Source organism: Buteo buteo, chromosome 5 (assembly GCF_964188355.1).
Source record: "Buteo buteo chromosome 5, bButBut1.hap1.1, whole genome shotgun sequence".
Taxonomy (NCBI): domain Eukaryota; kingdom Metazoa; phylum Chordata; class Aves; order Accipitriformes; family Accipitridae; genus Buteo; species Buteo buteo.
This window is the reverse complement of record NC_134175.1, coordinates 38,006,027-38,020,141: the sequence shown is the minus strand read 5'-3', so window position 1 is coordinate 38,020,141 and position 14,115 is coordinate 38,006,027. Positions and strand designations below refer to the sequence as shown.

Sequence of the window (14,115 nt, the reverse complement as noted above, 5' to 3'; positions counted from 1 at the left end):
AATGCAAGGGCCACGCTAAGCACTCAAATGCCTTCTCTTGCGTCACAGGGCAGGAAAGAAGCCAAAGCAGAGAGGTGCTGCTGGGAAGTGCCTTCTTGAGGGACCAGAGTGAGGTAGGTCTCAGACTTCAGCTGACTTGCAGTTTGGCAGATTCCCTGCTGTTTTCATGCCCACAGCTAGACAGATGAGGGTTCACAGCAACCTGCTGCCAGGCAGCAGAGAAGGAGGCAAATAGATACCAGGCTGAGAGTGGCCAGGTTATAGGTTACAGATCCATAATGTAGATGAACTAAAAAAGGCAACAAGAGATAGGCCTGAAAGTGGCTTTCCTTCCCTCTGTGGATCTGCAAATGAGCTCTGTCAAGTGACACAAACTCCCCACTGCGGCATGGCCCTATGGTCAATTCCCTGTGCTCCATCCCTATCTCAGAGAGCCTTTCTCCCAAGTGGCTCAGAAGAAACTAAGGGTTAACATTTTCCTCTGACTTAGGGCAAACATTCTGTTTTCTCCAGTTGTTTTTTTCAGTTGTTTGGGGGTTTGGTTTTTTTTTTTTATTAACAGCGAGGAGAGAGTTTATTAGCAGAATAAGTTTTAGTTGCCTTACCTTGCTCATTTCTTTATGAAAGTTCTCTTCTAGGCCTGCTATACTCTGGAATGTGTTGACGTAGAAACCAACACGACTGCCAAATGAAAAATGAGACAGAAGAACTTAATGGACACAATGCTCTCCCAAAAACTTTCAATTCTGCCCCTTCTGCTACCTCCCACCCACCATTCCCATTCAAACTCAACTCTGTCAAGTCTGGTACATGCTGGAAGAGAAGCGCAGCAGAGAAGCATGAAAGGGGTGATAGAGCAAAGGCCAGGTATAGGGCAAACATGTCCAAGGTGAGGAGAAGGCCAGGTGGAATAGGATCTGAATTTGTGCTAGCTAGGGGGGAGGGACAGAAAAAAAATAAAGGAAATAAGAAAAAAAAAAGCCACTGGTAGGGTGATGGAAAGGAAAAGGATAGAGGCTGTGACACAGATGGATTGTGGGGAGAGCTGGGGAAATTGGCAGGAGGACAGATATTAATTCACTCTGAAGTCCCTCAGCACCAGGGGAAGCCAAAAAGCATGAACTGTTTGCTTCAGGGGCAGAAGAGTAAGAAAGCACAGTATAGGCACAGAGAGCAACAGGAAAGCAGAAGGATCAGCTAGATAGCAGGAGGCTGTGAACAACTTGTGGCACCTTAAAATCCCAGCAGCTGCCTGCTGCCCTCCTTCCTCCAGCCACCCCACCAGCTGCCAACAGAGAGTGCCCATACCAGCACCCAGCTGGAGGAGCAACAGCAGGAGGTAGATGTTCTCTAAGGCCAGCAGCATCACCATTCTGCACGTGGAACCACCCAGATGCCTGTATCCCTCCCATCTCCTTCCTCAGCCAGGCCTGCACACTGCTTTGAGCAGAGAGTCCTGACCTAGGTTGGGAGGAAAGGGGAGTGAAGGCAGACATCAGCACTTTCCTTTCCAGCCCTGCTGCCGCCCACTCTCTCCATCCTCCACAGACCAGCACTGCCAACCCAAATGTGATCACTGCATTTAAAAATAAGAAACTGGGACAACTCCTAGGAGGATTTTGCCTGCTTTCAACTGTGCCCTCCCGAATACTTCAGCTTCTGCTGCCCTCCAGTTCATCCTCCAAGCTAAGTGTTGGTCTGTTTCTTTCTCCTCCCTTTTCATCACCATAATCACTGGTATGGCAAATCCATGGTCTCTCAAGTCTTCCTATTCTCTCAGCCCATCTTCCTCTGCCCAGGCTATGTTTTGTTAATTAGAGCACAAGAGGACAGTTATAACCACTAGTTCCTCACCAAGTCCCGTGTCACATACCCAGGAACACATCTAGGGGCAGCCACACGAGGATCCTTCCCTCACCTTTGTTCACCCAACTGTCCAAACCTCAGTGGCATCCAAAGCAGAGCAACCTGTCCTTTCATCCACCCTCTTGTGTTAACCCTGCTGTTTCACTGGGTGCTCATAAGTTTGCATGGTGAGACACAATGATCAAGGCACCACCTCTTGGCTCTCTTCAACCCCAGTGACGGTATAAACCCCTCTGACATCTCATCTTCCTTTAATCAGTCAGCTGACATACCCACTCAGCTGCAGATGTTCCTTCCAGCCAGCTCCACATCCAAAATCTTAGAAGCTGGGCCACTGCCCAGGGAAGTTGGGCAGAGTTGGTGGGGCAAAGGGATTAATCAGACAAAGCATAGAAACACAGTTTCTTTTTGCAGTAAAATTGAGTTTTTCATGAGGATCATGACACAAAGCACAGAAAGCCCAGGCTGAACTTGGCTGGAGGGAATCCTAGGACAGATGCCCTGAGATGATCCAGAAAACAAGAGCAGACACCCAGCCCAAGCTAAGGAGAACCGTGATACAAGGGTCTTTGCTTCCTTTCAACCAGCCCTTGGCAAAACTTTCAGTGCTCACCTGTTCCATAGTGAAGGCAGCTCCTCCTGCAGATCAACATTCATCTCTTCAAACACCTTCTGAGCCTTTACTAACTCTTCTTCAGCCTTAATAACAGAGAAGGGAGATTGTCAGCTCCAGTGCAGACAAGTACCCTGCAGGGCTGGGACAACTGTGACTCTTTTGACTTCCTTGGGAAACCAGGCAAAATTCTGGCATGGGGTAATCCCCATCCCAAATGAGTCTCCCAGGAACAAGGGTTGCATCACAAGTGACATGATGCCCCTTCAGCTTGCAAGTGTTACTCTCAGGTTTTCTCTCAATGGATTTCCCTGTTTGGATACTCAGAAAGTAATTCAAACATCCACTAATGCGTTTTAAGTTCTTTAAGTTTCCCTGGCTTCAAAACCCAAATGGAGCTGGTCAGGCAATTCAGCCTCCAGCTTGGACACAGATGAAGATAATAGTGGCCCCTGTCCCTTGCCAGGTCTCTGAAAGGGTTGAAATCCATCCCAAATGGCATTGAAGAAGAACCCTCCCTCATGGGGACTCTCTGCTTGGGTAAGGTCATGCCAAAGCCCCATCTCTTCTGAGGAAGGGAGGAGGTCTGCATCCTTGGCTGATACAGCTCTCACAAAGCTGGAAGCAAGGAGGGGTATGCAAAGCATGAGTTGTGCCACCAGGAGGCCAGGCTTGGAGTGCTTGAGCAGCAGGTCTTGTTTCAGCAGTCTCACATACTCTAATCAGTGAGGATCTAACACAAGAGCAATCCCTGGCTGGCTGTTGGCCACCAACACCAAAAGAAATATGCCTTGTACAGGACCTCTTTCTCCCAGTTGAGAGTTAAATTTGATCTGTTCATTTGACAGACCCCAACACTGATACATGAATTCTGCCAGATTTCAGTGATGAATAGGATGATCCTGTTTTCTGATGCTGACAGCAGATGTCAGCAACAAGCACATTCCCCTTCCCATATTTGTCCTAGGTGACCTCTTTCTTTTCAGTGCCCTGACTTAAAACTCAAAGCTTGCTAATTAAAACACTTCTATTCTGTAATTTGCAACAGCACAGCATTCTCTCATAACCCTGTGCAGTGGGATGCAGGATGGCAAATCCCTGCATGAGCAATGTGACAACACATCTTAACAGGAAGGTCAGCACAAGTGCCTACTTATATGTGTGGCAACAGCAGGAATGTCACAATGCCACAGGGCTCTGCAAAAAGCCCGCAAGCCACTGGGGAACTGGATCTCTCTACGAGCCTGCAGTCAGATTCCTACCTCTTCTATGAAATGAAGTTTTATTTTCTTTGTGCCAGCTTAATTAAAGAAATTAATGTGACAGGTATGCAAAGTGACAAGTATGCAAAGATTAGATTGACGGGAGAAAGGACTTAAAAATATTTTGCAGTTCAGAGTCCTGTTCCTCACAGTGTTGCATAGGATCTTTACACTCTCCATTTCTCTCCTGACTTATGAGCACACCGCAGAAGCTCCTACCTTCTAGCTAGCTCCAACTTTCAAAGGGCTGCTCATTGCTGCCAAAGGCAAGGCTAAGACTTTGTACTCAAGGTCAGAAGAGAAAGTTTCCCCCAGAAAAAGACACAACTGGGAAGTATTCAAAGGTTAAGCAGACCTTGTGATGAACAGGCAGGGGGAGGAGGGACCATGATGCTTCCACCCAGAAAACCCTGTATTTCACTGCTACACTCGCTGAAAAACCCAACATTTCAAGAGAGTTTGCAGAAAACAAACAAAAAGCCCATTTAAACAGAGACACCGTTTATGCTGGATCAGAGATGATGGTCACAAAGACTCATTCTGCCTTAAAATCCCTCTACGAATGAATGTTTCTAGTGTAACCATTTTAAAGGGAGAAAAAAAAAATTCTAGTCCATCCTTTGGCTTTATCTTATTCTGATTTCCAAACTAGACTGGAACCTGAATCAACCCAGGAGATGGGATAGCTGGGAGATGAGGCACCATTGAATGCTGTTAGGTTTTCAGATACGGTGAATATTAATAATAGTCTTTCCCTCTCTCGTTTACCCGTTCAGAAGGTCAAAGAACCTAGAAAGCAACGTGTGAATATTGTAACATCCCGAGGCAAAGGCAAAATCAGCAACAGGCAACGTTCACTCTAGAGCAGCTGTAGGAATCAGGGATCCATCTAGTGCCTGCAGCTCACCTAGTGCTCTCGGTCTCAGGTATAGCACTGAATTAATTCTTCACTCCTTTGGCAGCCCAGGGATCTTCCCACCAGTGGGATTTATTTTGCTTGGAAGCAGGGGTCCTGACAATGGATAGCCCTAACTGCTTCCAGCCAGAGCCAAAGACAGACGTCGACTTTGGTCATGAGCCCTGCTAGAAGAAAAGCCAGCTTGTGCAGTACAGTGGGGAAAGGAGGAAAGACATAGGTTTCGGGGCCACAGCCCATCACTACCGTATCTGTGCACTTTCTATTTCAGCTGTCATCATCGCCAACCTGATAGAAAACTGAGGCAGAAGGACATAATGTCCAGGTCCATGAAATGTGATCTCAAAAAATTCTTCCTCTCTTTTCCCTGCCTGAAAGGGGGAAGGTTTGAGCAGGAGCTGGATAACACAATTGCTTTCCTGACCTCCCCCCTAGCCAAGGCTCAGAGTGCCAACCACAATGGGACAGTTATTCCCCATTATGTTTCCTACCATCATGCATCCCAGCACTCATGAGTGTCTGGAGAAATCCAGCCTGGTGCTTTCAGGCAACCTGGTGACCATTTCTCTTCAAACACTATTGCTGTGAACTGTGGTAATTACACACTACTCAGTAAACAGTTTAGACATCCACCAGGCAGGGGCAGGGAGGAGAGCTGGGTGTCCCACCCCAGGCCCAAGCCCCCCACCAGTCTCAGCCAGACCTGCCTCTCAGAAGGGCAGCATGGCCCAGGACTCAACTTGCTGGCTTTCTCCTACAGACAGAAATACCATTCTGTTATCACTGCAGCACCAAAGATGTTGCTTTTTAGTCTGTATTCAGCATTTCAGGGAGCTTAGCAAAAAGGCAAAAATTTGCTGTTCTAAGCCGTTTTTCCTTTTGTTTCAAAAAGCACAGTCACCAGAATTTGCAACTGAGAGCATGCAATAGCAAGCCCCCCAGGAGACTTTACAGAAAACCCTTGCTGTATTGTTTTTGTTAGTATCTGCTAAAGGCCTAATAAGCCAGTAGTTTGCACACTGGAGGGAGGGACTTGGTTTTACAGTACAAATAATAGGTCTTGCTGACCCCATTTTTGCTTGGGGCTTGTAAAATTATCAGGCAAGAAGAGACAGCAACACAGCTGCTGGTAAGGGGAAGGACTTTTTTTTTAGGCTTAACATTGAGAAGCTTTTCAATTAATGCAGTGTCATCAGCCTTCCCCCTTTTATCAAGAGCTTAATGAGATTAAGGGTTGTCAGAAAAACCGTCAGTCTTGAAGTCATGCAAATATAAAAATGGAAGCCTTTTTTTTTTCCCCTGCCTGCTCATGTTTGTGAAGAAAAGCTGGAAAACCTACAGCTTCAAAATACAAACTAATCTTCTTTATTGAGATTTTTTTTGGTTAGTCCCCAGTCAACATAAAAATTTAAAAAAGAAAGAAAAAAAAACCCAACCCAAAACCAAGCCTCAAAGACTCGCACAATTAGAAACAAAAAAATTAAGGTTGGCAATAGTATTATTTAGTTCAAGAATGAAAGAGGAAAAAATTAAAGGAGTACTTAACTTGATTTGAAAATATCTGGAGTGACTGAAAATACTAATGCTATGTAGCAGGAGGTTAACACCCCTCAACAAAGTGGGTGGAAAGATTACATACCCCCTTGTCACATGCTTTAGGGCAAAGTCACCCAGTACAGTGAAATTATCAAATGACTCTCAGTAGCCTGTTTAAGATCATAGTGCAGTGGATGAGGGAGCATTCGCAGGTACTGTTTCTCTAGGCAATCTGTGGGCGGTGGTATTACTACCAGTCACCCCAGCCAGCCTGAGAAGAGGAAAAATGCCCAAGAGCTGATTTACTTATTTACATGTGGCTTAACAAACTTCCCATACCTGCTTTCCAGTCCTCCAGAAATATCACCAGCCAAACAGACCAGTCAAGAACCACAACCACATAGATCGTTCCCAGCACGGCCAGCCAAGGCACAGGAAAAGCCCCTGGCAGCCTGTCAAATGCCCTTCTCCCTTCGATCAAGAATGAATACATATTTCCTCCCTTTGCTATGCATCTTAAGCAGGAATGCTAACAGCTGTTCCTTCCCCAGGCTTTATTAATGTGGTAATCTAGCCTTTCCCCTGATCTGCAGTCATAATCTGACTGTGAAAAACTCAGGTGCTTTATAAGGTGAGAGCAATTTAGTGTTTCTAAACTGCAATTCATTCACTGACAAGGAATGTGAAAACGTAGGAGCATTTGAATGAGAACAGATGAGCTCACCAGGAACTTGTGAGCAGGTAACTGGCACTCTCCCAGTCTGGGTAATGATTTACTATCCCTTGCCCATTAAAAGCATTTTCTTCTCACCGACTGTTTTCTGTCAGCTCCCTCTTATCCCTTAAGCAGCTCCAAGGTAAATACCAAGGGAGATTTCATCAGGAAGCCAAACTTCTTGTATGCAAGTAGGATTGAAATTCTTAGTCCCTGCAGTTTCTCAGCTGCTCTCACGTCCCTCAAGATGCTGTAACCTAAACGTTAGGCCAAGTTTTGCCACACGATGCAACCACGACTTCAACCTGGAGCTCTTCATATATATTACACAGGGTGCAAATTCCCTGGTCTGGGCCCACCTCTTCTCCTATGCAGATTGAAACTCTGTGTATCTGGAAATGGCTCTTTTAGACCACAAGAGGCAGGACAGTGCCCATATTGAAAACTTGGATTTTACCACAGGAGAATGCTGCAAGCTAACTGAGCAGCCATAGAAATTGCTTTTGAAGCAATGTTTCTTTTTTTTTTCTGGCTTTACTTAACAGCACAAATGCAGAAGCCAATTTTTCAGTGTTCCCTCCTTTTTCTTTCCTTTTTGAAACAGCAGCAATAAAAATTGACTGCTTCTCTTAGAAGAAAAATAAAGCAATAGTTGGAGGAACTACACTACATCACCCTCTGCCTTGGCGTTATTCCATAGCCTTCCTTCATCCACACTTCATTTTAGGGGGAGAAAACAATAGTCCAGTATTAACACATGTGATTAGAAATCAATAAGGCAGGCACAGATTCATTCACTGGTCAGCAACTTCCATGTGTCCACTCTGGCTCAGGAGTATCAAGGACACACTTAACAGAGAGGACTAGAGTGAACGTTGCCTAGAGATTAGTTGCATGGTACAATCTAGAGCCCAAAATAGCGCATGCACGGTTAGAGCCAGGTAGATCAGCAGTCACCTGATTTCGGAGCAGATTAGTTTGCGCAACGAGGTGAGCTTGTAGCTTCCCTTGACACCACTGAGGCGCGGCTTTCTCAAGCAGCGAAACAGGCTGGGGGGAGGGAGCATGTTTGAGTGAAAAGAGAAAAAAATAAACAGAGAACAAGAGAGACACAAACATACATCTTTTAGGATAAAAAAATTAAAATCACAACAGAGAGTGTATTTAGAGGCTGGGCCAAACCAGTATCACCAAGGTGAGAGAAAAAACAAACATCCCAGGACCGATCAGTTATGAATCCTTTGAAGCATGCCAAGTTTAGCAGTAATTAATGCTCCAGCGTGGGCTGGGACACTGCAGACCAGCCAGGCAGCTGCAAAGAGTAACAGATATAGCTGTTAGTGACCTAGCACACAGACAACCCTACTCCAAGTCACAGCTGTGAAGTGGGAGTTCCTTAAAGAGAGGTCAGGATTAATTAACCATTTTAATTATTTGCATGCAACAGCTGAAAGTCCACAGTGCTTTATTTTAATGGCAGGTTGTGAGTTTAGCAGTAAGTGGCAGGAGTCCTGGGTGGGAAAAGAACATCCATATATTAGAGAAGAAAAAAAGAGACCACACAGCTCCAAAAAGTATTTGCATTGCTCTTTCTGTTACTATACCATGAAACATCAATCAAGTCAGTTCCCATTTGTACGCTGCGTCATAAACAGTATTTCTCTTTCCTAGGGGCCTGTCATCCTATTCCAAAGTACCTCACACCAGAAGGACCCTACTTCAAATCTCACACAAGCAAAATCACAGTCACAGGAACAGAGAGGTGACCTTTCTACAAGAGCCTAGGGCACACCGAGCCCTGGCTGCTGCCCACAGCCCTGCAGAACTGCACGACTGCAAGTGTGGGATCACAGGCTGGGCTATAAAACCTGCCCATTTGGGAAGAACACACAAGATAACTTCCAGGGACTCACTACTCCCATCTTTACAGGATCAGGACAGTGCAATGTGTCACGTATTATCCCGTGCATGGCCTTACAGCCTAAAGCACGAGTCCAATCAAGTACTAAGAAACACTTGCACAGGCTCAATCAGGAACAGAGCACCAACTCCTAAATCTCAACTTTCCGCTCTTCAAACTGCACTGTTCTTCATACTTTTGAGAAAAGAGCAACAAAGAATCCCTTGCTAATAACATCTTATGTGAGCGTTTGGGGCAACACAAGAGAGGGCAGCAATGACAAAGGCGGCCAGCCTCTTTGGTGTGGATCACCAGGTACCAACCTGAGTAAATTAATTCCTACAAAAAAACATTTCCACTGCAGCAAAGATCTCACAGGCACACACCAATAATAATAATACCACACCCCAGGGAAATTCTGCTCTTACCCCCAAACACAGTGAAGTACTGCTTTGAACAGAAAGCACAACCAGCTGGGCCTCATGCCTTGCATACAGAACCAATACTTGCTTTGCCACGCAAATGATGCAACGACACCTGAGCCATCAATCTCTCTCCCCTTTGTCCATCAGGTTTAATCACAATACATACACTGGGTGAGTAGATGACTGATGACTTGCAGCTTAAAAATAAAAGTACTGTGGCCATTAAATGCAGATCTTTCACTTGGGGGAGAGATACATCTTTATTTCTTCCATGCAGGAGAAACACCAGCATCTCTCACATAGCCCGTATCTCCCCCCTACCAGAAATAACTCTAAGCAAAGAATGACAACTCTTCTCAGCCTGCTTAAAAGGCACAGATCCAGGCTCTTTCTTTCCTGTACTGCTTCTAGCTTGAAGAGTCCTGATGTGCCATGGCCCACATTCAAGAGAATTAAAGATGTCTCCCCAGCCCTGGACTATTCTGTTGTGTCAAGACCTGTCCTGGGGAGTGGAGCACATGGGTTCAAATCCACTCAGGGTACAGGAGTAATCCACAGCTCATTTTCTGGGCAGGTATTCAAACCATGTGCCTCCTCTAGAACAAGGTTACCACTATCACCTTTCTTCAGCTACATTTAAAAGAAAATCTAATTTTTATTTACTTGCATGTTGGGCATGCTCTGCGGTTAACCCTGGATCAAGATGTTCACAGGCATGAAAGAAACCACACCCTAACAAGAGAAAACTCTTGGTTTTCTGCTTTCACCTGTATTTATTACCCAGTAATTGTGACCAACAGACAACAGAACACAGTCATCAAGTGTGCATAGGGTGCATTTTCACTGATGAATTTGTAAACTCACACTCCTAAGGATCTCTGTCCTAGAATATCAGAGGACTTCACAAACACAACCAACCTCAAGCAACACTCAAGCACTTACTCTCACCACTGCTCTAAGATGGGGAGACAGAGCCCCAAGAAGCAAACTGGAAAATTTTTGGGGGCATTCCAAGGTTTTGCTTCCCCCAGAGGCACATGGGCTTTTCTGACAGAGGATGCTGGTCCTGCAGTATCTGAGGAAATGCCATACCTAGGCCTTTGCCACAGAGAGATGCAGACTGATGACAGAGAGTCTGAACCAACACAACAGAGACCATCCTCCCTTCTAGGAGAACTAAACAGATGAGAAGGAAATACCTAGCAAAACCTCACCAGTTCACAACACCTCAATGATCTTAAAGGTCCTTTCCGACCTAAATGATTCTATGATAACACACCCAGTGAAGAGGTACAGGCGCACTTAAAACCTGCTCAGTAGGCAAACGTAGACCTCCCAAAATGAAAGGATGGCTGCACATCCTTCTGCTTGCTTTACCTTTGCGATTTTGGTTTCATCCTTCTTCTTTGCAGTTTGCAGGGCTTCGAAGTGGTGCCTGGCGCTGTCGTAATCCACAAGCTTCCTTCCTCGCTTTGCTATACGAGACTAAGAAAGATGGAGAAAAGAGTTGTGACAATCTTGCCCAGCAGCCAAAACCACAAAGCCTCTCAGGAACCCCCCCACTCCTCTTCACCCAACCTCCCGAGCACCCCGTGCTCTGCCCACACAAGGATGCTCACTGGATACTCCACACAGGCCGCCCAGAGAGATGGCCCTGGGAGCCACCTGTGACAACCACCCTTCTAGAGGGAGCTCCTCAGGAGGAGAGCAGATCCAGCCAGGGAAAGCAAAGGGATCCAACCACCAACAGGCCCCACCTCTGGATGACATTAATGTTTTTGGAACTGTAGCTCCCGTGCTTCCTAAGCCTCCCCATGTGCCTGCATCCTACAGGCACCTGCTTCATCATTTTCAGGTCTGCAGCCAGACTCTAACTAACCAGCTCACAGCCCTGAGTTCGTGTGGAAGCTCAAAAGATTAAGTTCAACAAAAGAAGGCATTTCCGCTGCCAGCACAGCAAAAGCACTCATCCACATGCTCAGGATACACCTAGGACAGCATTTTGGACCCTGCAACAGGAGGTCCAGACAGAAGTGACTGCAGCCACAGGCAGTGGTCCTTTCTAACTAGCTATTAAGCCAGAGAAACATGAGGGAAAAACGGTAGCACTGTGTCACTATTAGGCAAGACACACTGAAGCAGTAACAAATACAAGGAGGGAGCCAACTGTGTACCAGACTCACGTTCAGGAATGGAGTCCGATAAGTCCATAGGTGAGAATCCAGAACGGACAGTCAAGCCTGCGGCCTGATCCTCCATTACCCCTCTTCATCTGAGGTGCCTCAGGCTCTCTCCCCAAGCCGCATTTCACCTCAGTGAGGCTCAGGCCCACTGGGCTGCCCTGTTTTAGGAGCCATCCACCCCCCTTAGACCCTTGCCTCCCGCACTCTCTACAAACACCCCAGACTATCTGGGTTGGAGCACAAGTCTTCCCAGCCTGACCCTAGCACTCTCCAGCTCAGACAGCCTGGTCCAGCATCAGTGATCAGCAGTCTAGACAGAGACCGGCTGGAGAACTGGAGGGAAAAGGCATGGCAAAGAGCCAGGAGGGTTTCTAATAAATCTCAGCACCCAGGGAAATTGAAAGTGCAAGATGAAGAATCAGCATTGGGATTTACTTGCAAAAGCAAATCTTCCCCTCCACTGTACTTGGCAAGGAGATGCAGTCTCCTCTCCCTAAGCTCCTACAGATAAGCTGCAAAACCGCACTCGGGGCTGATCTTTCTGCCAGACCAGCTGGGACCAGTTCGCACGTCTCCCACACATGATCCTCTGCACTTTCAGCAAATGCTGGTGCAGCTCTGTGTGAGTCACAGCAGATCCGCAGAATCTCAGCCACATGCACACCCAAACTGATTTCAAAGCACTCGGCTCACTCCAGGAGAGACATCACGAAGAAGCCGAGCCACCCCACAGTCAAGGTCACTAGAAGACACCTCCCAGACATCACGCTGCCAGCCAGGCACAGAGGCGGGATGTCAGAGGGGGCTTTCAGCAGCATGACGATCTCTGAGATGCTAGTTAATGCATCTTCCAGAGACACCAGATGAAACACACGGCTGGATCTGGGATTTAAGAGAGAGGATTTTTCCCCCAGGCCAGACTGGTAGAGATAGCTGGAGTTTTGCCCACCTCTGACATGGCAAACTTCCAGGTTTTCCTGCCACCCCACCAGGGAGTTTGATTCAATGTCACCCATCTCTCAAAAAAGGTAACTCCTGCCCTTTTTTGCAGCTCCTGATCTTCTAAACGCTATCCTCACATGCCTACTAGAGTAGGTGGAAATGCCGCGAGGTATGGGTACACTGCGTGCTAGTCCTCCTGGGGTAACCACTGATCACACGACTGCCTGTGACGGCAGTGATGGGACTTAGCCCAGTCCTGGAAGGCTGCAGGGCAGCTTCCTTGTATGACTCTAGGATAGCTGGAGCCACCCACCACTATCTGAAGGTAAAAGCTGAACTCCCAACAGAGTTTACTGCTTTGCAAGAAATCCATCTTAATTTGAGCCTCACTGCAAAGACCTGTACTCTTATTGCATACTCTGCAACCTCAACCAAAAACTCACTCAGAAATATCACAGGTTATGCAAGAGTCCTACTCCAAGAAGCTACAGATATTGACCTGCAACGAAGGATAAAGTACTATTTGCATTCCTCTTTTTCAAGCTAGAGAAGATAGAGAGGCTTTTTTCACCCCTCCCCACCCAACATTTTAAAATTATTCCCTTTAACTTATAAAAATTCCTTACTAAAGGAATGCTATGTTTTCACATTCCTGCTGTTGATCCCATTGCAAATCCAAAAAATTCAAGGGAATTTTTCCAGCCCCTCAGGAGTAGAAGGATTCAGAATATGTTAAAATTTAACAAAAAATAATGCATGCATGATCTAACTCATTACACATTTGAATTACGGGGCTGTTAACAAAAAACAGGCCTTCACATAACTAAATTAAAATCATTTTATCTCCATAAATCATCTTTCATTATCACAGTAATGCCAGAATTCCAGGAAAAGCATAAAATTTGCTTTTGTGGAAAACAAAAACCAGAAAACTATTACCATAAGAAAAACGAACTCAAATATTCCGTAAATTGCATAAGGCTGGGGTTTTTTTGGCTGCCAAACTCAAGAACTCCAATTCCTTATGTGACGCCAAACTACACTTCTGTACAACTGTAGCAACCTTCAACAACAGCACTTACAGGAGTTTCTACCAGTTGAAGAAAACATACTTGATTTGAGCACTTCTCACTGCTCCAGGATAAGGAGGATGATGCATCTGGCTGAATTACCAATAAAAACACACTAACCTTTTTAAATTCATACCACTGGAAGTCCACTTTAAACAAATAGCCAACTCTTGTGAAATATATCCATATCTTATTGTAGGAACCAACAGAAAGCCAAATTCTCACTCATTTTAGGAAGGGAAACAGAGGTGAGTAGGAGTCTCTTTAAAGCACTACTTAAATTGTGCATAAAATTGCTTTAACTTCCCATTTTCTAGACCATCATCTGAAGACCGAGAAAGGAACATTAGTAATAAACACCTTAGTGGCCCATTCGGAAGTCAGAAAGGATCCATGGGAGCTCAATGCCCAACACCTTGAGTTTTGGTGGCATTTGGGTGGTCGCAGTCTTGCGCTCCTTTTAAAATCCCACCGTAAAACCTCAGTGGGACCCCAGCAGAATTAAGGAATCCTGGAGATACTCAGCATGGAAAAAAGTGACACTCTGAGGTGACCCAGTGCAAAGCCAACAAGGCTGGTAAAATGTGATTTGGACTGAAGCAGCGCAGAACTCTGAGTCTACAGCGAGCCTGAAATAAAACCTTCTGCCTAGGAAGCAGTGCACGAGCCCCCACGCTGCTGAGGCAC

General features: G+C 45.9%; 1 protein-coding gene across 10 annotated transcripts in view; it reads right to left on the bottom strand.

Moving 5' to 3' along the window:
* BIN1 (bridging integrator 1) overlaps positions 1-14,115 on the bottom strand; it is a 103,247-nt gene that overhangs the window by 33,679 nt on the left and 55,453 nt on the right. For all 10 annotated transcript variants that reach the window (XM_075028715.1, XM_075028718.1, XM_075028720.1 and 7 more), the window contains exons 6-8: positions 10,611-10,718; positions 2,480-2,565; positions 606-681 (exon numbers count right to left, since the gene is read on the bottom strand). In XM_075028715.1, the coding sequence (XP_074884816.1) occupies positions 606-681; positions 2,480-2,565; positions 10,611-10,718 (270 nt within the window). The remainder of the gene's footprint in view (positions 1-605; positions 682-2,479; positions 2,566-10,610; positions 10,719-14,115) is intronic.